This window comes from Nannospalax galili, unplaced genomic scaffold (genome assembly GCF_000622305.1).
Source record: "Nannospalax galili isolate Female #2095 unplaced genomic scaffold, S.galili_v1.0 scaffold138, whole genome shotgun sequence".
NCBI classification, from domain to species: Eukaryota; Metazoa; Chordata; class Mammalia; order Rodentia; family Spalacidae; genus Nannospalax; species Nannospalax galili.
The window spans coordinates 309,091-328,137 of record NW_008341333.1 but is presented as its reverse complement, the minus strand read 5'-3'; the positions used below and the strand labels follow the sequence as shown (position 1 = coordinate 328,137).

General features: G+C 39.8%; 1 protein-coding gene and 1 pseudogene across 3 annotated transcripts in view; both read left to right on the top strand.

Annotated features, from left to right (window-relative positions):
- Rmnd5a (required for meiotic nuclear division 5 homolog A) overlaps positions 1–19,047 on the top strand; it is a 55,671-nt gene that overhangs the window by 21,973 nt on the left and 14,651 nt on the right. For all 3 annotated transcript variants that reach the window (XM_008836731.3, XM_008836730.3, XM_008836729.3), the window contains exons 3-4: positions 11,019–11,153; positions 13,266–13,366. In XM_008836731.3, the coding sequence (XP_008834953.1) occupies positions 11,019–11,153; positions 13,266–13,366 (236 nt within the window). The remainder of the gene's footprint in view (positions 1–11,018; positions 11,154–13,265; positions 13,367–19,047) is intronic.
- Positions 1,712–3,030, top strand: LOC103737048 (annotated as a pseudogene).

The following is a 19,047-nucleotide window of genomic DNA, read 5'->3' as shown; positions in this document are numbered from 1 at the left end:
TTAGGGTGGCTGCTCCCCTGGAAGTCAGGAAAGATCATGTTGGGAAAGACTTAGGGAGTGGCATTTCATTGGGCAGGTGACTGAAGGAAAAGGAAGTAGGTGATGAAAGCATTGGAGGATTAGCTTGACGTCATTGTGTAGGACAGTGGTATTAGGAGTCAGGGGTGGGAGATAATAGTTTTTTCTTACCCTCTCTCTGTTGACTGGTTCCTGATACTTAACTGAATGCCTTATGTACATTTATATATCCCCTGATGCTAGTACATTTACATATGGGGGAAACTAAGGCTCAGAGATTTTATGTCCTAGGTATATAGGGTGGAGGTATGGGTCAAGGTTTGAAAGGTGCTTTCAATCAAGAATCTGTTCTTAAACTTTCCTTGAAAATCCTTGAGGTGTGGCAGGGTTGATAATGATGAAAGTGGGATGGTGATTACAAAATACATTCTCTAAAATGGTTTTCTGCCACTAGATGGAGCAACTAACTGGTGAAACAAGATGCTGACTATGTTAAAGAATGAATGGAGTTATAGTGCAAAAAATGAAGTATCTTAATATTTTAAAAGAGTTCAGGGTAAGGACTCTACTAGCCTTTGTAGGTATGACTGAGTTTAAGAGTAGGAAAAGGCAACTTGAAAATAATCTTGTGTTTAACCTAAAACAGTAGTTGAAGAGGGGGTGAAGTTAAATATATACCAGCTCTAAAATTCTGTTATGTAATAAATAAATTCTTTTGTAGTAGAGGAATGCTAATTGTTAAGGAAATTAAAAAGATGAGATAATTCGTTCTTAAGTTGAATTCTAAAAACATAGATGTGAACTGGGTCTGGTGGTGCACTGGCCTTTAATCCCAGTACTCAGGAGGCAGAGGCAGGCAAATCTCGGAACTTGAGGCTACAGCCTGGTCTACATAGTAAGTTCCAGGCCAGTTGGAACTACAAAGAGACCCTATCTAAGAACCAACAAAAATCACAGCAACAATAATAACAATAAATAAAAATTTAAAATATAGATGCAATTTTATATGTATATTGGAAAGGATATTTGGAATTGTAAAAAGAAATATGTAGCTGACAAAAATTATAAAAGAAAGTAGTGATTTAAAAAGCAAGGAAAGGGGGATAGAGAGATGACTTGGTGGTTAAAAGCACTGGCTGCTCTTGCAGGACACCTGTTCAGTTCCCAGCACCCACATGGCAGCTAACAACCATCTGTAACTACAGCTCCAGAGGAATCCGATGCCCTCTTCTGACCTCTGCAAACAGTGTGCAACACAGGTGCATGTACATACATGTAGGCAGTACGCATCTGCATAAAATAAAAGTAATAATAAAATTTCTTAAAGAGTGAGGAAAGCATTTTTCTAAGAATAAAACATATCCAACTATCTCCCACCCCAAATAACTGAGAGTAATCAAGAAAATATAATAGACCATGTCTAAATTTTTACAAGGTGTTTGTAAGATCTCGTGACCTTACTCCCCTTTCCTGCCCCCTCCCCCATGCCTTGCCCTGTATGCCTTCCCTGCTGCGCCCGCCCTACTTTTCTGCTTCTCAGAATCTTTCTACCATCCTGCTTGCATCTCACTTCGCTGCTCCAGCCTCTGGGGTCACGTTCCATTCTTCCAGCCCAGAAAAAAATAAACCTTAATACCTTTTCTTGCTTGGTACATACCTTGAAGTGAGAAAAAATTTATCACAGTAAACCTTAACCATGAGGGAAGTCATGCACCTCCAGACCAGACAGTGTGGTAACCAGATCAATGCCAAGTTCTAGGAGGTGATCAACGATTAGCATGGCATTGACCCCACTGGTACCTACCATGGGGACAGTGATCCACAGGTGGACTGCATTTCCGAATACTACAGTGAAGCCAAAGGTGGCAAGTATGTTCCTTGAGCTATCCTGGTGGATTTAGAACCCGGGACCTTGGACTCTCTTCACTCAGGTCCTTTTGGGCAGATCTTCAGACCAGACAACTTTGTTTTCTGTCATCCGGGGCAGGCAGCAACTGGGCCAGAGGCCACTACACAGAGGGCCGAGCTGGTCAACTGTCCTGGATATGGTACAGAAGGAGACTGAGAGGTGTGACTGCCTGCAGGACTTCCAGCTGACCCACTCACTTGCTGGGTGGAGCCACTGGCTCTGGAATGGGCACCCTGCTCATCAGCAAGATCTGAGTAAAGTACCCCAACTGCATCATGAACACCTTCAGCATGGTGTCCTCACCCAAAGTGTTCGACACCGTGGTTGAGCCCTACAGTGCTACCCTCTCTGTCCATCAGTTGGTAGAGAACACTGATGAGACCTACTGCATTGACAAAGAGGCCCACAATGACATCCGCTTCCACACCCGAAGCTCACCAGGCCCACCTACGGGGACATGAACCACCTGGTCTCAGCCACCATGAGTGGCATCACCACCTTCCTGCGCTTCCCTGACCAGCTCAATGCTGACCTGGGCAAACTGGCAGTTAACATGGTGCCCCCTCCCACGTCTCCACTTCTTCGTCCCTGGCTTTGCCCTTCTCACCAGCTGTGGAAGCCAGTGGTATCTGGCCCTCACTGTGCTGAACTCACCCAGCAGGTCTTCAATGCCAAGAACATGAGGGCTGCCTGTGACCCCCACCACGGCAGGTACCTCACTGTGGCCACTATCTTCCGTGGATGGATGTCTATGAAGAAGGTGAATGAGCAGATGCTCAATGTGCAGAACCAGAACAGCAACTACTTGTGGAATGGATCTCCAACAACGTCAAGACTGCTGTCTTTGACATCTTGTCACATGGCCCCAAGATGGCTGTCACGTTCATTGGCAACAGCACTGCCATCCAGGAGTTCAAGTGCATCTCTGAGTAGTTCACAGTCATGTTCTGTTGGAAGTCCTGCCTTCACTGGTGCACAGGTGAGGGTATGGACAAAATGGAGTTCACGGAAGCCGAGAGGAACATGAATGACCTCGTCTCAGAGTTCCAGCAGTGCCAGAATACCACCGCAGAAGGGGAAGAGATTTTGATGAAGAGGCCTAAGGCACAGCCCTGCATCACCTCAGGCTTCCCAGTTCCCTCAGCTTTCTTTAGCTGCCCCCTTTCCTCCTTCAGAATTTCTTTCTGCTGCCTCTGTCCTGTTTTTTGATTTTTGTTCTGTGGGGTGAGCGGTTCCTGGCACATAGTAAGTACTCAATAAATATTTGTTTGTGAAAACAAAAAAAAAGTTATCTTGACCTTAAAAGTCAGGATAAAAGTTCTTGCTTTAAAAATTATGTGGTTTCAGTAGGACCTGCCATAGTGGGCCATACATAGTGCTTGTTCTAGGCTATGAGCCTACATTGTTTTCTTACTAAAGTTCTGTTCCAAACTGAATGAAGGTACGTTGTTTAGTTGATAATGATAATGATTTATTGAATTATAGTGCAGGCCACAGAAGAAAGCCTGAAGCTTTGTAGTCAAGTCTTACATTAGGGTGCAGGCCTGGAGGATCCCCACTTGGCCTGAGTGGAAAGACTGAAATACTGTGCTTGGTCTAGCATCCAAGGCAGGTTAGCTAAGAGGCACAAAAGACCTATCCAGTAAAACTGCAAATGCAGATTCAGTGTATAACTGAATTTAAGTGTTCTGTGGGTCTGATATTTAAGGTACAGTCTCAAGTAGCCAAGGCAGGCCTTGAATTCCTCAGAATCCTCTTGCCTCGGCCTCTCAAATGCTAGGATTAGAGACATATGTGCTATCACACCCAGTTTAAGTCATGCTACATTAAGGAATTTGTTACTCTTTTTATGTTTGTTTTATACTTTCTAATGGAGGGTCTTGGAGATGGCTTAGCTGGTTAAAGCCCTTCACATACAAGCCTGACCACCTGCAGATTGTTCCCTAATTTCCACATGTATGCCATGACCCATGTGTGCCCCTCTTCCTGCAATAACAATGATAAATTGAACTTTAAAGAAATATTTTGTATTTTATAATGGAGATTGTTTTAAATGTGGCATTAGACTTGATGGGCAGGACTGACCCAAATTTAGCTGTTGTAATTGTATTTACTATTGGATGGATACTAGTAGAGGGTTTTATGTACATGATGTAACTTAATCTTCATCAGCACTTTGTAAGGTAGAGATTATATGATTGTCTCTGGGTATGGCTCTGAAGACCAAGGTTTATATTTAACCTGCCTGAAGTTACAGGGCTAGAGAGCAAATGATAAAAGCTGAGATTAAAACTTAGATTAAGGCTTTGAAGAACCTTTCTGAACTAGAATTCTCTTGGGAGAAAAAAATCCTTAGTGCCCTGGAAGGCACCTGCTCTATGGACAAGAATTTCTTGTAGAATGGTAGATATATGTCATCTTTAGGAGAATTAATAAAACAGTCACATTTCTCTGGTCTGTTCTGATACTGGGACAGTGGGGCAGTGGGTTGATATGTGAAAGATCAGATGGTTGTGAAATGAGGGACAGTGATGCACGTGTGACAAGATGTGAAGTTATGGAGCATGCTCAGCATTTAAAAGCTCAGCAAGGTAGCTTGACTTGGTATACCCGATTTATAAAGTAAAAACCTATCAGTGTGAATCTCCTGTCCCATCAAAGCAGAGAGGAAACAGCAACGAAAAACATACCACACAAAAAAGCAGAGGTATTAGTATTAGTATTATACAGAAGAGATTATAGGAGTCAAAAAAGGTATAGAGTCAACAACTTCAGCTACACAGTGCTAATTATACTACACTACTGAGTTTCTTTCCAGTCTGCACTCTGTAAAGAACTGCTGTCTGGTATATACCAGTACAGATTTTAGTTCATCACAGACTGTGAACCTCATCAGCAGCTTTACCGAGTATTGCCAAATTTTTCCCTAAGTTTGTACTAATTGACAGCCATGCCCAACCTGTATGACTGCTCCTGTTTCCTCATTTCTCACTACACTTGGTATTGCCAGATTTTAAAATCTTTCAAGATTAATAAGATGGATGTAAAGTAGTATCTGGTTAAACTCACTTTGCCTTTATCTTTAAGGTGAAGCATCTTTTCATGTTTCAAGATGGCCTCCTTTGGTGCAGTTCATGTTCTTTTGCCCATTGTTTTCCTCTTAGGTTGTTTGTCTTTCTTATTAATTGAAGGTGTTTGTTTCCAAACTCTTGAACATAATCTGTGTGGAATGTGTGTGAAGCAGCTATCTTCCCCCAGTTTGAGGGAAGCCAGGGTCCAGGTCTTAGTCTTCTGAGAGTTCTTTGGAGTCTGTCTCTCTGGCTAAACTGTATTAACTAAATGCTGAAAAAGAAAACTAATTCCTTACAAGTGCAACAATAACCCACTATTGGGTTTATATACCAATTTTTCTTTTTCTATTATATTTTTCTGTGTGTATTTTGTCTGCATATATGTAAATGCAATGCCTGTAGAGGCCAGAAGAGGGTGTTAGATCCCCTGGCACTGGTATTATGAACAATTGTTAGCATCCATGTGTGTACTGGGAACCAAATCCAGATCCTCTACAATAGCAACAAGTGCTCTTAACTGCTATGTCATCTCTCCAACCCCCCAATTTTTCTTGAAAGTAGATAGAGAAGTTAAAAAAAATTAACACTAAGAGAATTCACTGTTTTACCATGTATTGTTACTACTAATTTCAGTAGCTATGATTTATGAATGTATTTGAGGAATGTATAGGTTTAAGTGAAAAATGAAAGCTAGTCCTTAAACTGATGGATTTCATTATAAGCATGTTTATGAAATGGCCAGAGGGATAGGATAAATGGAATGTTTAATTTCACAGCTTTGTGATGAGGTTTCATGAAACATATCCTCCCTTGCCCCACAGTCACCAGGTTATTGTGGATTTCTCTTTCTAAGCCATTACATCTTCTCCAGGTAGACATGCCATTGGTTGAATGCTTTTTCTTTTTTAGTTCTTCTTTGAAACCTTCCTCCCCATTTAAGAATAGCATGCAAAGCTTCTCTTTGCTTTATTTGCTTGTTTTTTAATTGAGAGAGGGTCTTGTTTAACCCTGACCAGCCCTGAACTCAAGATCCTTTTGCCTTTGCTTCCCAAGTCCTGGGATTATAGGTGCTTTAAGAATATGAAAGGAAGCTGGGCGTGGTGGCGCACGCCTTTAATCCCAGCACTTGGGAGGCAGAGGCAGGGGGATCTCTGAAATCAAGGCCAGCCTGTTCTACATAGCAAGGTCCAGGCCAGCTGGGGCTACAGGGAGACCTTGTCTCAAAATACAAGAATATGGAAGGAAAAAGTAAAGCAGATGATGCTAATAATAAACAGCTGTTTCTCCTTGTTAGCTACCTTGGACAGTTTAGAGTGTTGCTGATTTCCTGGGTAGCCATGGAAATGTGTTTGGTCACCTAGCAACAGAAGCTGGAAAGGATGCCAGCTCTGATGCAACAGTGAGTAAGAACCCACACAGTTATAACAAATGGTGTTTGACATTGTATTGCATTCCCTTAATTTCCATTTATAATCTTAGCTTTAATTTTTACTATGTGCAGCCAGATATAAACTGAAATATTTCCTGTGTTCCTCAGTGGTTTAAACTGAAACATTAGAGTGGTAGAAGGGAAATCAGAAAAAAATGCATTGTTTATTCAGTTACTTTCTAAGGCTAGGAGGTAAGCTATACAGCTTCGGTATAATTAAAGATACTCCAACTGTAAGAGCTGTTCTACTTTTCTTACCATAAAGTAGTGACCTTACTAAAGGAAATAGAGATGTGAAGGGTGTCCTTGTAAAACTTTGTAGCATTGTTTAAAGTTTTCTAGGAAATCAACATTTTTAATATATATTAAGGAGATTATTCAAGGAATTCCATTGTTTGAGCGTATCTGTCAGTGATTAATAATTAAAATTGTGTCAGCATGTGAGACATGGTTCTCTATACCTGTAATCTCAGCACTTGTGAGGCAGAGAGAAGGGGATCAGGAGTTCAAGATCAATCCCTACTACATAGTGTTTGAGGCCAGCCTGAAATATATGAGACTATTTCAAAAAACAAACAAGCTGATGATACATATTACCAAATAAAATTATCTTTGAAGGCATATTTTCCATGATTGTTTACTTTCTTTCCTGGGGAATTAAATACCTAATGATAGATGAGTAGGAGGTTGATAAGGTTGAGGAATAATCATTAAATGATTATTTGGTTTGGGTGTTTGGGTTGAGTGATGTTAACACATTAGTGAGGGACATGTCTTGGTCTCAATGATTCTTGCTATTTCTGTGTACTTACACATTTAGAGAATTATCAGCAGATTCCTGGGTTTGTAGTAAGTTATGCCATTAAAGACCCATTATTTTATTCAATTAAATGGCCTTTTGGGGAGTAAAATATCCCTTCACTCTCTGGGTTTCTAGTCACATACAGAAGAGGATCAAAATACCACCCTACTCCAGTGTTCTAATTGTAGACAACACAAAATATAATAATTTACTTTGCTTAAAACTAAGTATCAGTGAGCTGCCATGAATTAACTCTCAAATGAAGAATCTGATGAGCAGAATTCAAGAACCTTATACAGGAGCTGGAGAGATGGCTCAGCGGTTAAGGGCATTGACTGCTCTTGCAGAGGACTTGTGTTCAATTCCAGCTAACAGTCTATAGCTCCAGTTCCAGGGAATCTAGCACCCTCTTTGGACCGTCATGGGCATTGCATGACATCAATGCACTTGTATAAATGCAGACTACATTCATACACATAAAATAAAAATAATAAACAAAATATTTCTTAAAAAGGAACCTTATAGGGCTGGAGAGATAGCTCAGCAGTTAAGAACACTATCTGTTCTTGCAGAAGACCTGGCCTCGAATCCCAGCACCCACATGGCAGCTAACAACTGTCCATAGCTCCAGTTCCAGGGGATCCCATGGCCTCTTCTGTCCTCTGTGGGCATCACACGACATGGGTGCACTTACATGCACGCAGTACACCCATAGGCATAAAATAATAAAATTTTTTTAAAAAGAACCTTATTCAAGCAATTGTAGTTCTTTAGTGCTGTGGAGCAATCTGTATGTGCATTGTTTTAGCATTTAGTTTATTTGTATTATTTCCATTGGTTAGGGTTAAGTACTACTATTATCTATTAAAAAATAATGATGCTCATGAGGCCCCACCCCTTAGCTTTGGAGCTTTTGGTAGTTAATGGCTGCTGGAGGAGGAGGAGTCATTTTTCTTGACTACTGAGTTGCCCATGCTCCAGTAAATAACACCACACCCATGTTTGCAACCCTAATTAAGCTCATGGATCATTAAGGGAAAAAAGAAGACGAGAGAGAGGGTAGTGGGGAGTGAGTACTATAAAAATACTGTGTACATATATGAATTTTCAAAGAGATAAAACTTAAATAAGGAAATTCTTAGAAAATAAAAATTTGTATTTAGAACAATACTGTTTTATTATTTTTGTTTTGTCTGAGCAATTCCAGATTTTGATTTATTTATGCTTCTGACTGGATACCTAAAAACAGAAGATTACTGTGGGACAGAAAAGTGTGCTCAGTTTTGGAGAGGAATACTGTCTTGGTGATTGTAAATAGTAGGTTGTTTGCAGTTGCTATTGCAGGTTACTTCCTACCTGTTTTTGAATGTCTGTGAACTAGTATCATGTTGGCTAGGACTGTATTTAAGCAATGGTTACCTAGGATTGTAATTTCAGTTACATCTAAATGCTCTTGTCTCATTGGGTTTATGTGCTTGTTTTTTCTTTATTAAGCAGTTTTAAGCTTGTTATGGGTTAGTGCCTATGCAAGATAAATGCAGAAGTGAATTGGGCAGAGAAAATTTTGAGACTTTGGTACAGATTTACCCCCCCTTTACTTCACTCTTGATATAAGTCTGTCAGTAACACATTAGTTTTTCTTCGTCTGAGAGTATCTTTACCTCATCTTCGTTTCTAAAGGATATTTTTACTGAGTATAGAATTCTGGAAATAATGACTTTTTCTTTTGGTACTAGAAAAATATTCTCTCTGAACTCCATGGTTTCTTTTGAGAAATCTGTAACCTTTGGTTTCATAGTCCCTCTATAAGTAATAGACCACTTTTCTTTTGAATCTGTATGTGTGTGTGTGTGTGTGTCTGTCTGTCTGTCTGTCTCTTTTTCTCTGTGTGTACGTACATGTATGGAGGTCAGATGACAACCTCAAGTGTCCTCACCTGCCTTGTTTGAGCCAGGGTCTCTTCTTCCCTGCTGGGTATGCCAGCCTGGCTTCCAGAGATTTACCTGTGCCTCCCATCTTGCCACAGGAGTGATTATAGGTACATGCTACTGTGTCCAGTGTTCAGTGTTGTGGGGATCTGAACTAAGGTCTTTGACCCACTGAACCATCTTCCCACCCAATAGGCCGTTTTTTTCTGGCAGTTTGCCTTTTTTGTTTTGGGTTGTGTTAGTTCATTTTGCTATGTTTTTAGGTTTCAGCATTTTGATTGAGGCACTGGAGTGCCTTCTTTGAGCTTATTTTTGGAGTTCCCTAAGCTGCTTGTATCTGTGGGTTTATTCTTGGGCAACTTTCTCCCCTCCTTTGGTTCTCTAATGACACATTAGCTCTTTTGCTATCTTCTCAGTTGTTGAGGCTCTGCTCATTTGTGTATTTTATAATTTTTTTTTCTGTTGATCAAGTTTGGTTAATTTCTATAGATATTTGCTGCCTTATTGCACTGCCACTTTGGATCTGTTTTTCAGTATACCCAATGAGTTTATTTTGGTTAGTGTCTTCTATTTCTTCACTACATGTCTCTATTATTTAAGAGTATTGTTTGCCCTCTTGGGCTAGTGATAGCTTAGTGGGTAAAGGCACCTGCTGCAGAGCCTCACAACCTGAGTTTGATTCCCAGGACCCACATGGTGGGAGAGAATAGACTCCTATGAATTTTTCTTTGACTTCCACACAGGTGCTGTAGTATGTACATACCCTCCTTGACACACAGAAATAAGTAGAATAAAAAAATTAATATTTTAATATTTTTCTGTGTATGAGTATATTGCCTGCATGTACGTAAGTGCACCTGTGTCATGCAGTGCCTGCAGAGGTCAGAAGAGGGCACCAGATCCCCTGAATTAGAGTTACAGACAGTTGTCAGTTGCCATATGGGTGCTAGGAATTGAACCCGGGTCTTCTACAAGAGCAGCCAGTGCTCTTAACCACTGAGCCATCTCTCTAGCCCCAAAAAGGTTTTTTTAAAAAAATTTTCCCTTATTGCAGAGTGGCTTTGTAATAACAACTCTGATGTCTTTGATTTCAGTTCTGTGCCGTTTTTGCCTTGGTGTCTGTTACTGTGTTTCCTGTGCAAGTTGAGCTTTCCTTGTTTTTTTGTATGGCAGATAATTTTGCATTGTAGCCTGAACATGCTGACTTCCAGTCTTCAATGGGTTGCAGTTTCAATGTCAGACATGCTTCATATGTGTTTGAGTGTAGTACCCAGGAGCCAGTCTACCCTAGTTTAGTTTTCAAAGTCTGTAGTATGCTGTGTAGAGTCAGAACTGTGTATGCATAGTTGAAGTGTAAACCTAGCAATACAGATTGCTCTCTTTACTACCTGGCCATCCCCTCTCTCCTTCACCCCCAGTCTCAGGACTGTAGTTGTTGGGGTGTGTGTGGTTCATTTAGCAATCCTATGTTGGTAGGTATATGTGTTTCTATCCTTTACAATACAGGCAGTACTATATTGAGTGTTTTTACTAGTTACTACAGCGTGATTCTGAAATCGTTGTAATATAATGCCTAGAAATTGGTTTATTGATGTTTTTTTAGTTTCATAGAAATAGGTATACAGAAAATATTTTTCCAAATTCTCTAAAAATGTATGTATTTATTCTTCTAGCAATAATCCCCAAGTGTGACAAGATTTAGAAAGAGGCACTAGGAAAAATTTTCAGTGATGGTATGTAGATAAATTGAATTGGGTACTTATTGAGAATATTGAAGTGAAAAGTGACTTTTCTTTCTCATGGGAGGAGTGAAAAAAAACACCTACCTATTCATGATTCCTTTTTTCTTTTTTACTCCCAGAATTTTGATTCTGACATTAGCAGTGTGGGAATAGATGGCTGCTGGCAGGCAGACAGCCAACGACTTCTCAATGAGGTGATGGTGGAACACTTCTTCCGACAGGGAATGCTGGATGTAGCGGAGGAGCTCTGCCAGGTAACTCATGTGCCAACCAGGCATATAAGAAGGCAAACATCAGAGTTTACATCATCTGCAGAGTGGGGCTTTATCTTCTGCAAGCTGTCGATTTTAATTACCACGTATGACCTCATTTTGCTAAGAAATTTTTTAAGTGCTTAGAAATTATGATCCTGAAATTTAATGCCTGAATTGTTCTTTCCTTAAGAAATTACAGTCCTGGGCTGGAGAGATGGCTCAGAGATTTAAGAGCATTGACTGCTCTTGCAGAGGACCGGAGTTCGATTCCCAGCATCCACATGGTGGTTAACAACCATCTGTAACTCCTGTTCCAGCGGATCTGACTCTTTCTTCTGACATCCACGGACATTGCACAACATGGGTGTACTTAACTCACATCCAGGCAATACCATACACATAAAATAAAAATAAAATAAAATAAATTAGTCCCAAAGTTTAATATCCAAATTGTTCTTTCTTTATTCTGTGTCTGGTAGGCTAGTCCCAGCTCAGGAATCAAAGGTGTCAAAAGAGATATTACTTTTCCTATTTTCCTTTTGATTTTTTGAGACCATGTCTTACTATGTAGCCCAGGCTGGCCTTGACCCCCTCTTTTCCCCCAGTGTTGCAGTTACAGACAGATACCAACATGCCTGCCTCCTGTTTCCTCTTTCAAAAGGGAAGTTTAATAGAGCAGAGAAGGGGAAAAATTAAAAAATGTTGGTTTTAATTTTTTTTTAGAAAAGACAGGGTCTCCCTATAGCCCCAGCTGGCCTGGAACTCATTATGTAGACCAGGCTGTCCTCAGTCTCAGAGAGATCCACCTGCTTCTGCCTCCAGAGGTAAAGGTGTGCGCCACTAGGCCTAGCTTGGTGTTTTTTTTTTCCTATTAACACAGCCTAAGTTGATTTATCAAATGAATTTCAAACTAAACTTTACCTGAGGCAAGCAGGAGCTATATTAGACAGGAGCACCATGTCATAGTAGCAGCCACCCTGTACTATGTGCTTGCCCCAAGACACACCCTCCTCTTAATGTCTTTCTGCAACACGTGAAGTAGAAATTGTTACTATTCTGCAGATGAGAAGTGTGAGGTCTGGAGAAATAAGGAATGTGCCCAAGGCCATATAGAGTTCTTTTTTTAAAAAAGTATTTTATTTATTGTTTTTATTTTATGTGTATGAGTGTATTGCCTGTATGCATGTGAGTTCACCCATGTTGTGCAGTGCCGTGGAGGTCAGAAGAGGGCTTTGGATTCCCCTGGAACTGGAGTTAAGGATGATTCATAGCCGCCATGTGGGTGCTGGGAATTGAACCCAGGTCCTCTGCAAGAGCAGTCAGTGCTGTTACCGCTGAGCCATCTCTCTAGCCCCCATATAGAGTTCTTGTAAAGGAGCTGGGGTTCAGTTCCCTATTCATTTCTCCAATTCTTTTCCATTGCATTTTCTGTTTTAAAAAAATGAACTCAGGATTGAGTAATATGATAATATATAAAATGAGTCTATAAACCAGTCCCCTAATCTAAGCCCTTTCTATTTGAAACACTTATCATTAATGGTCACTTGGGTCTTTCTTTGTACCTTTTGGGATTTTTGTGTGTGTCCATGCAGATCTTACAGTGAATAATATCATTGAGAATTCAAGTAGTAAAGACCCCAAAATAGCAGTGGCTTAATTAAAAATGAAGTTTATTTTTCTTGTGCTGAAAGAAGAGGTAGTAAGATAGGTCCATAGCACATGTGATAGCTGTCCTGGGAAGTTCCTAGAGACTTCCTGTAGTTTGGTGGCGGGGGGCGGGGGGTGTCTTCCCCTCTTCCTGGCTCAGAATAAACAGAAGCCAGACCTCCAGCTACCCTGTTGTATCCCAGGAAAGAGTATGTGCTTGTGTTTCATTGGCCTGAACTTGTACAATCATACCCAGCTTTATTCCGTGGCCCTATCCTCATCTGAAATCTGACAGGAACACAGTGGTAGGGCAATCATCTCTCTCTGCCATAGAAATACATGCTAAAAGGAAATTATCTTTGATAGTTTGCCCAGTATTTTTAATCTAGATCACAGTTTTTACCACTTTGAATGAATGTGCTTTAACTACTACTAACGTATTTTTTGTTTTGCTTTCCTTTCTAGGAATCTGGTCTTTCTGTAGACCCAAGTCAGAAAGAACCATTTGTGGAGTTAAATAGAATATTAGAAGCATTGAAAGTCAGAGTTCTGAGACCTGCTCTGGAGTAAGTTACTCTGTTTTTGTTTTGTTTTGTTGTTGTTTAAGGTATTTTGAGGGAACTCTCAGTAAGAAAATGTAATTATTAAACATATTAGAGATATTTGAGATAAGTTTATCTTACTTTGGGTAGACATTAAAGAAATCAAGGAAGAACTGTTGTATTCTTTTAACCAAGTGAAATATAGAGATGTGCAATGTGAGAAAATGATCAGCCTGTTTAATATACCCGTTGGTTTGAGTTTCCAGGTTTGAAAAGGGTTTCCTGTATCCATGCTGTACCACTACTTTGTGTAGACCAGCATTATACCATTGTTAGGCAGCCTTTAATGTGCTGGTTCTGTGCTATCATTCTAAGAAATTACTTAATTGATTGTTGTGGCTAAGTGATATTCATGAAGAGGACAAGTATTTTTTATGTGTGGAGATCAGAGAACAATTTTTAGAAGTCACTTCTCTCTTCTACTGTGGGTTCTGGGAATTGAACTCAGGTACCCCCAGCCCAGATCTCTGTTCTGGGCTGGGAATGGGTTGCTGTGGATTGAACCCAGGGTTTCCCACTTGCTATTCAAGTGAAAGAGCTCTGCTCTTAATTACTGTTGATTTTAATGATTCACTGTGAACATGTCATTTACTTGAAATTCAGCTGAGTAAGCTTTAGAACAAGGTTGGCAAACTTTTGTATAGAGGGCCAAAAAATAAATATTTTAAGCTTTGCAGGCTACATAGGATTTTTGTCATTTCCTCCTCCTCCCTTCTCCCTCCCCTTTCTATCTTCCCCTCTTTAACAGTGCAAAAAATTCATTCTTAACTGTCTGTCATACAAATAAGGGAGCAAGCTGTTAATTTGTTTGCCTGTGTCATTGTCTCTGCCTCCATTCTAAAATTTTTAATGTGAAGATTACCAGAATATTTATAATAAATAACTCAAAATAAAGAGAAGGAAAGCCTGGCATGGTGGCACATTGCTTTAATCCCAGCACTCAGGAGGCAGAGGCAGGCTGGTCTCTGGGAGTTCCAGGCCAGCCAGGGCTACATAGTGAGACCCTGTTTCAAAAAAGGGGAGGAGGGGGAGGAAAAGAGGGAGGGAGAGGGAGGAGAAAGAAAGGAACTAGGTGAATCTTGGTGTTTTTTTCTTTTTTAATATCTATCATTTTTGTTTTATGTGTATGAGTATATTGCCTACATGTGTGTAAGTGCACCCGTAGCATGCAATGCCCATGAAGGTCAGAAGAAGGCATTGGATCCCCTGGAACTGGAGTTATGAATGGCTGTTAGCCATGTGGATCTGAGAAATGAACCCAGGTCCTCTGCAAGAGCAGCCAGTACTCTTAACCACTGAGTCATCTCTCCAACCTGGAATCGTAGTGTTTTAAACTGAGAAAATTTCAGATCAGTGTTAGTAGTTAGGGAAAAATCCATGTGGCGTTTTTAAACAGATAGATAGATAGATGATAGATAGATAGATAGATAGATAGATAGATAGATAGATAGATAGATAGTGTGTGTGTTTAGTTTTCTATTTTTGATCAGTTTTTAGAAATTTTTACATAGTTCTAAAACTAGCTCAGATGAGTAGGTAGAGAAGTTACTGTGTTAATATGTAAATTACATGATTTCTGTATAAATTATAAGTATGAGATAGATGATCTGTTAAAGCTAAATCTCATTTTAGCTATTTCTTTATAAGTTGCATGTTACCTTTTTGTAGTGTATATGAAGATTGGTTTTGTTTTGTTTGGGGAGATAGGATGTTATTATTTATAACCATGGCTGGCCTTGAGCTTATAATCCTTCTGTCTTTCAAGTGCTAGAATAACAGGTTCAGCATATTTTTTTGTTTTTGTTTTTTTAAGTTGATATTAGATTGTGACACAGCAGATAAATTTAACCAAGTACCTGTAACACCTATTATACAAAATGTGACAACTACTTTTGGATCAAGAAGAGTGAGGAAACCTAAATATAGAAATGTACTGAGTTTCCCAGTTCTGTAATGGTTAGGAACTAGTACTTGGGTTGTTCTTCAAGGTAGGATTCATTTCTCCATTTGTTTTTTAGGATTTTCATCCAACTTGCATTAACTGCTTACTGTGTGACTGTGCTGAGTATTTGAACTGCTTCAGCCTTCAAAGTACTTAAGACTTCCTTTTGGAAAAGGAAATAGAGATGAGGAAACTGGAAACTACCAAAATTTTGAATGAAAGTGCAATCCCTAGGGAAGCCAATTGGTTGTCTTCCTAAAGGTGTTTCAGTATGTTACCCTGGTGGATTTGAAGCAATCTAGGACCTGACTTTCAGCCTTGTGGATCTGGAAAACTGTTTTTCTCTCTTATAAAACATTAAGTACAAGCCGGGTGTGGTGGTGCACGCCTTTAGTCCCAGCACTTGGGAGGCAGAGGCAGGCGGATCTCTGCGAGTTCCAGGCCAGCTGGGGCTGTAGGGAGATCCTGTCTCAAAAAGATAAAAACAAACAAACAAATAAAAACATTAAGAACAAACCTGGCTATTAAAAGCTGTAGTTTACCAGTAGCTCTGAGACTAGCTCATGCTGGGTGGCTCCAAGTGGAAGACTTGGCCTAATCTGAACTTGATGAGTGTGGAATCAGAACAAGAGGAGATTGCTGTAGAAAATGTTAGTCTTAAGCTAAAATATTCTGATGCCATTTTCATCACAGTGTAGATAAGATTATAAATCTGTTCGACAGTTCAAAGTTTATGAGCTTACTCCTTTTCTTTAAATAGACCTGGTTGGTGTGGTTTTGTTTTTGTTTGTGAGCACTGGCTGCTCTTGTGGAGGACCTGGGTTCAGTTACCAGTCCCACATAGTGGCTAACAACCTTCTCTAACTCCAGTTCCAGGGGGATCTCATGCCCTCTTCTGACCTCCGGCATTGCACAACACCGGTATTTTTAAAAAAATCTTCATTTTATATGAAACCTCCATATTATTTGAGTTTTGAGTCATCATCAGTTATCCCAAATAGCTAGTACATGGACCAGACTTTAAAAAAAAAAAAAAATCAAAAGGTGTAGTAAAGTCAAAACTCAGTGAGAGATCTCTGTACTTATCTGCAAGTCACTCAGTCTCTCACTACCCAGATAGTCATCATTAGCTTTTTCTTGTTCATCCACCTGGGGATATGTTTTCAAAGTTATATGTATTACATTTATGTATATTTTTGTACAAATAGTTATACACTGTTCTGCATCTTTTTTTTACTTGAAAAAATTGAAATGCTTACCTGTACTGTAATATACAAAGCTATTTCAGTTTTTGTAGTGATTGCTTCATATTTGTTTGAGAATTTATACATCAATTTTATTTACTCAGTTTGTATTGATAGACACTTGGCAATTTCCAGCATTTTGCTTAATAAGCAGCATGACGGTGACTATTGTACATTATTTTGAGCATGCCTGTCCGTGTCTGTAGGCTGCTTTCCTTAGAACATTTTGCCAAGTTTTTCTCTAGATTGTTTCAAAATATAATCAGCCATAGATATCGAGTCGCTTCATATCCTTGTTGTCATAATTGATTTTCCTTTTATTAAAAAAAAATCTTTGAGGCTGGAGAGATGGCTTATCAGTTAAGAACACTGGCTGCTCTTGCAGAGGACCCAGATTTGATTCCCGGCACCCACATGGTGGTTAACACTGTCTGTAACTCCAGTTTCAGGGGATCTGACGTCTTCTTCTGACCTCCACAGGCATCGCACGACACGGATGAACTTATGTACATGCAGGCAATGCATTCATACACATAAAGTTAAAAAAAATGTGTAGGAGAACAGTATCTCTTGTATTCAATTTGCATTTGTCTTAAGATTTCTTCTCATGTGTTCATTCTTGCAAAGGTTTAGACATTGGTCTGCATTAGTAGTCCCTTGACTCTGGGGAGCATCTTAAGGCAGAAGGGTCACTACTGATACATATGACCATCTTAGACCATAAAATTGTTAACAAGGGCCTATGAGGGCATTTCACCACTGCCTCTGGTAGTACAAAACCTTCAATGAAATATCCTGAGGAACAAAAAACCCCTGAACGATAATGAGAAAGAAGAGAGAAAAGTTAAAGAATTTTTCACACAGTAGGAAAATTTCTTTGTCTTGGTTTAGACCACAGAAGGGCTTCAGATGGGACAGGCCATTAACAGTACCAGACAGGCTACTATAATATGGGTAGACTCCATCTCTAATGCTACAAACTAGGTGGGGGTAGAAAGAAAAACAGAAAACAGAAGTGCCTGATGATCAGAGCCTTGACTCACTGGAGCTGAGGGTAGCAATGGGGTCTGTTTCTTGTTCTTAGCTTCTTGTTCTTATAGGAGACAGTCTTTATGCTGCAGGTACTTTGCAATAACCACAGACAGTAGAGGAAACAAGGCTCTCACGGGGGGACAATGGAGGAGGGCAACCAAGGGTTAAAAAGTTGGATTTTTTATTTTCTCTAGAGTTTGATTTCTTTTTCCCCAATTAATTGGCCTTAATTCTGAGAAGACAGAAAAAGAGCTGATCCATTTTTAATTCATTTTGTCTATGTACTATGTCTGATGGAGAAAGGTTAGCTCAAAGAGAAGCTAATTAAAAATAGAGTGGGGCATGTGGTGCATGCCTGTAATCCCAGCACTTGAGGTGGAAGATCAGGAATTCAGGGTCATCCAGGGAGTTCCAGGCCACCTATAAACAATATAAAGAGGTGTCCAGTGATAGGGCTATAGAAAAGCAGATCTTATAATGGAATAGAGAGGCCAGAAGATGAGAAGAAAAAAAAATTGGAGTGATGGCACTCCCTTCTGTTCTCTATTTAAAATTTACTGCTGATGAAAATTTATAGGAAGTTCCAAGACTGTAGATACTCTACAGGAACAAAAATAGATGTTTAACTATAGCCTCATTGAGGACTTGAGCAGTATTGGAGCTGAGTGGGCAAGCCATTAGTGTTATGTTTTCCCTGACATTGTTTGAAAAGTATAAGGAGCTAATGGGCCAGCTAAATGTGGCAAAACGCACAGGATGAAGAAGAATGCTGGCATTTGTGCTTGGGAGCTGCTACTCTTTTCATTAAGCTTGAAAAGCCTTTTGGTTTTTGTGGTAGGGAGACAGCTGTAATTAAGGCACTGTCGTATTTAAGTACTTAAATCACTAATCTGTACAGCTATGCTGTCCAATTTAACGACCAATTGCCATGACTATTTGTGACACATAGATACTGCACTCTCTTACTAAGATCTATGTTTCTGAGAACCTCATGTAAAGTTGAATATATATGTTATTATGTTTTGATGAGACAGGGTCTCGTGTAGCTCAGCCTGGTCCCAGACTGCTATGTCGCTGAGACTGAGACTGGCCTTGAACTCCTTATTGTCCTGCCTCCATCCCCAAATGCTGCAGTTAACTACCAACTCCTCTGTGTTTTAAGTAGATTTACATGTGTAATACTCTAGTCCCTGTCCCCTTGCCCACACCCCCCATTGTGTTTTTAATTTTTGGAAACGGTTTCATTGTGTAACCCATTGCTGGCCTTAAACCCATGATCTTTCTGCCTCTACCTTCTGAGTGCTGGGATTATAGGCATGTACCATTCATTACACATGGCTCTGAATGGCTTTTTCTTTTTTTAAGTATTAATTTTTTTTTTTTTTTTTTTTTTTTTTTTAGAACAAGGGTCCCTCTGGACCCACCCG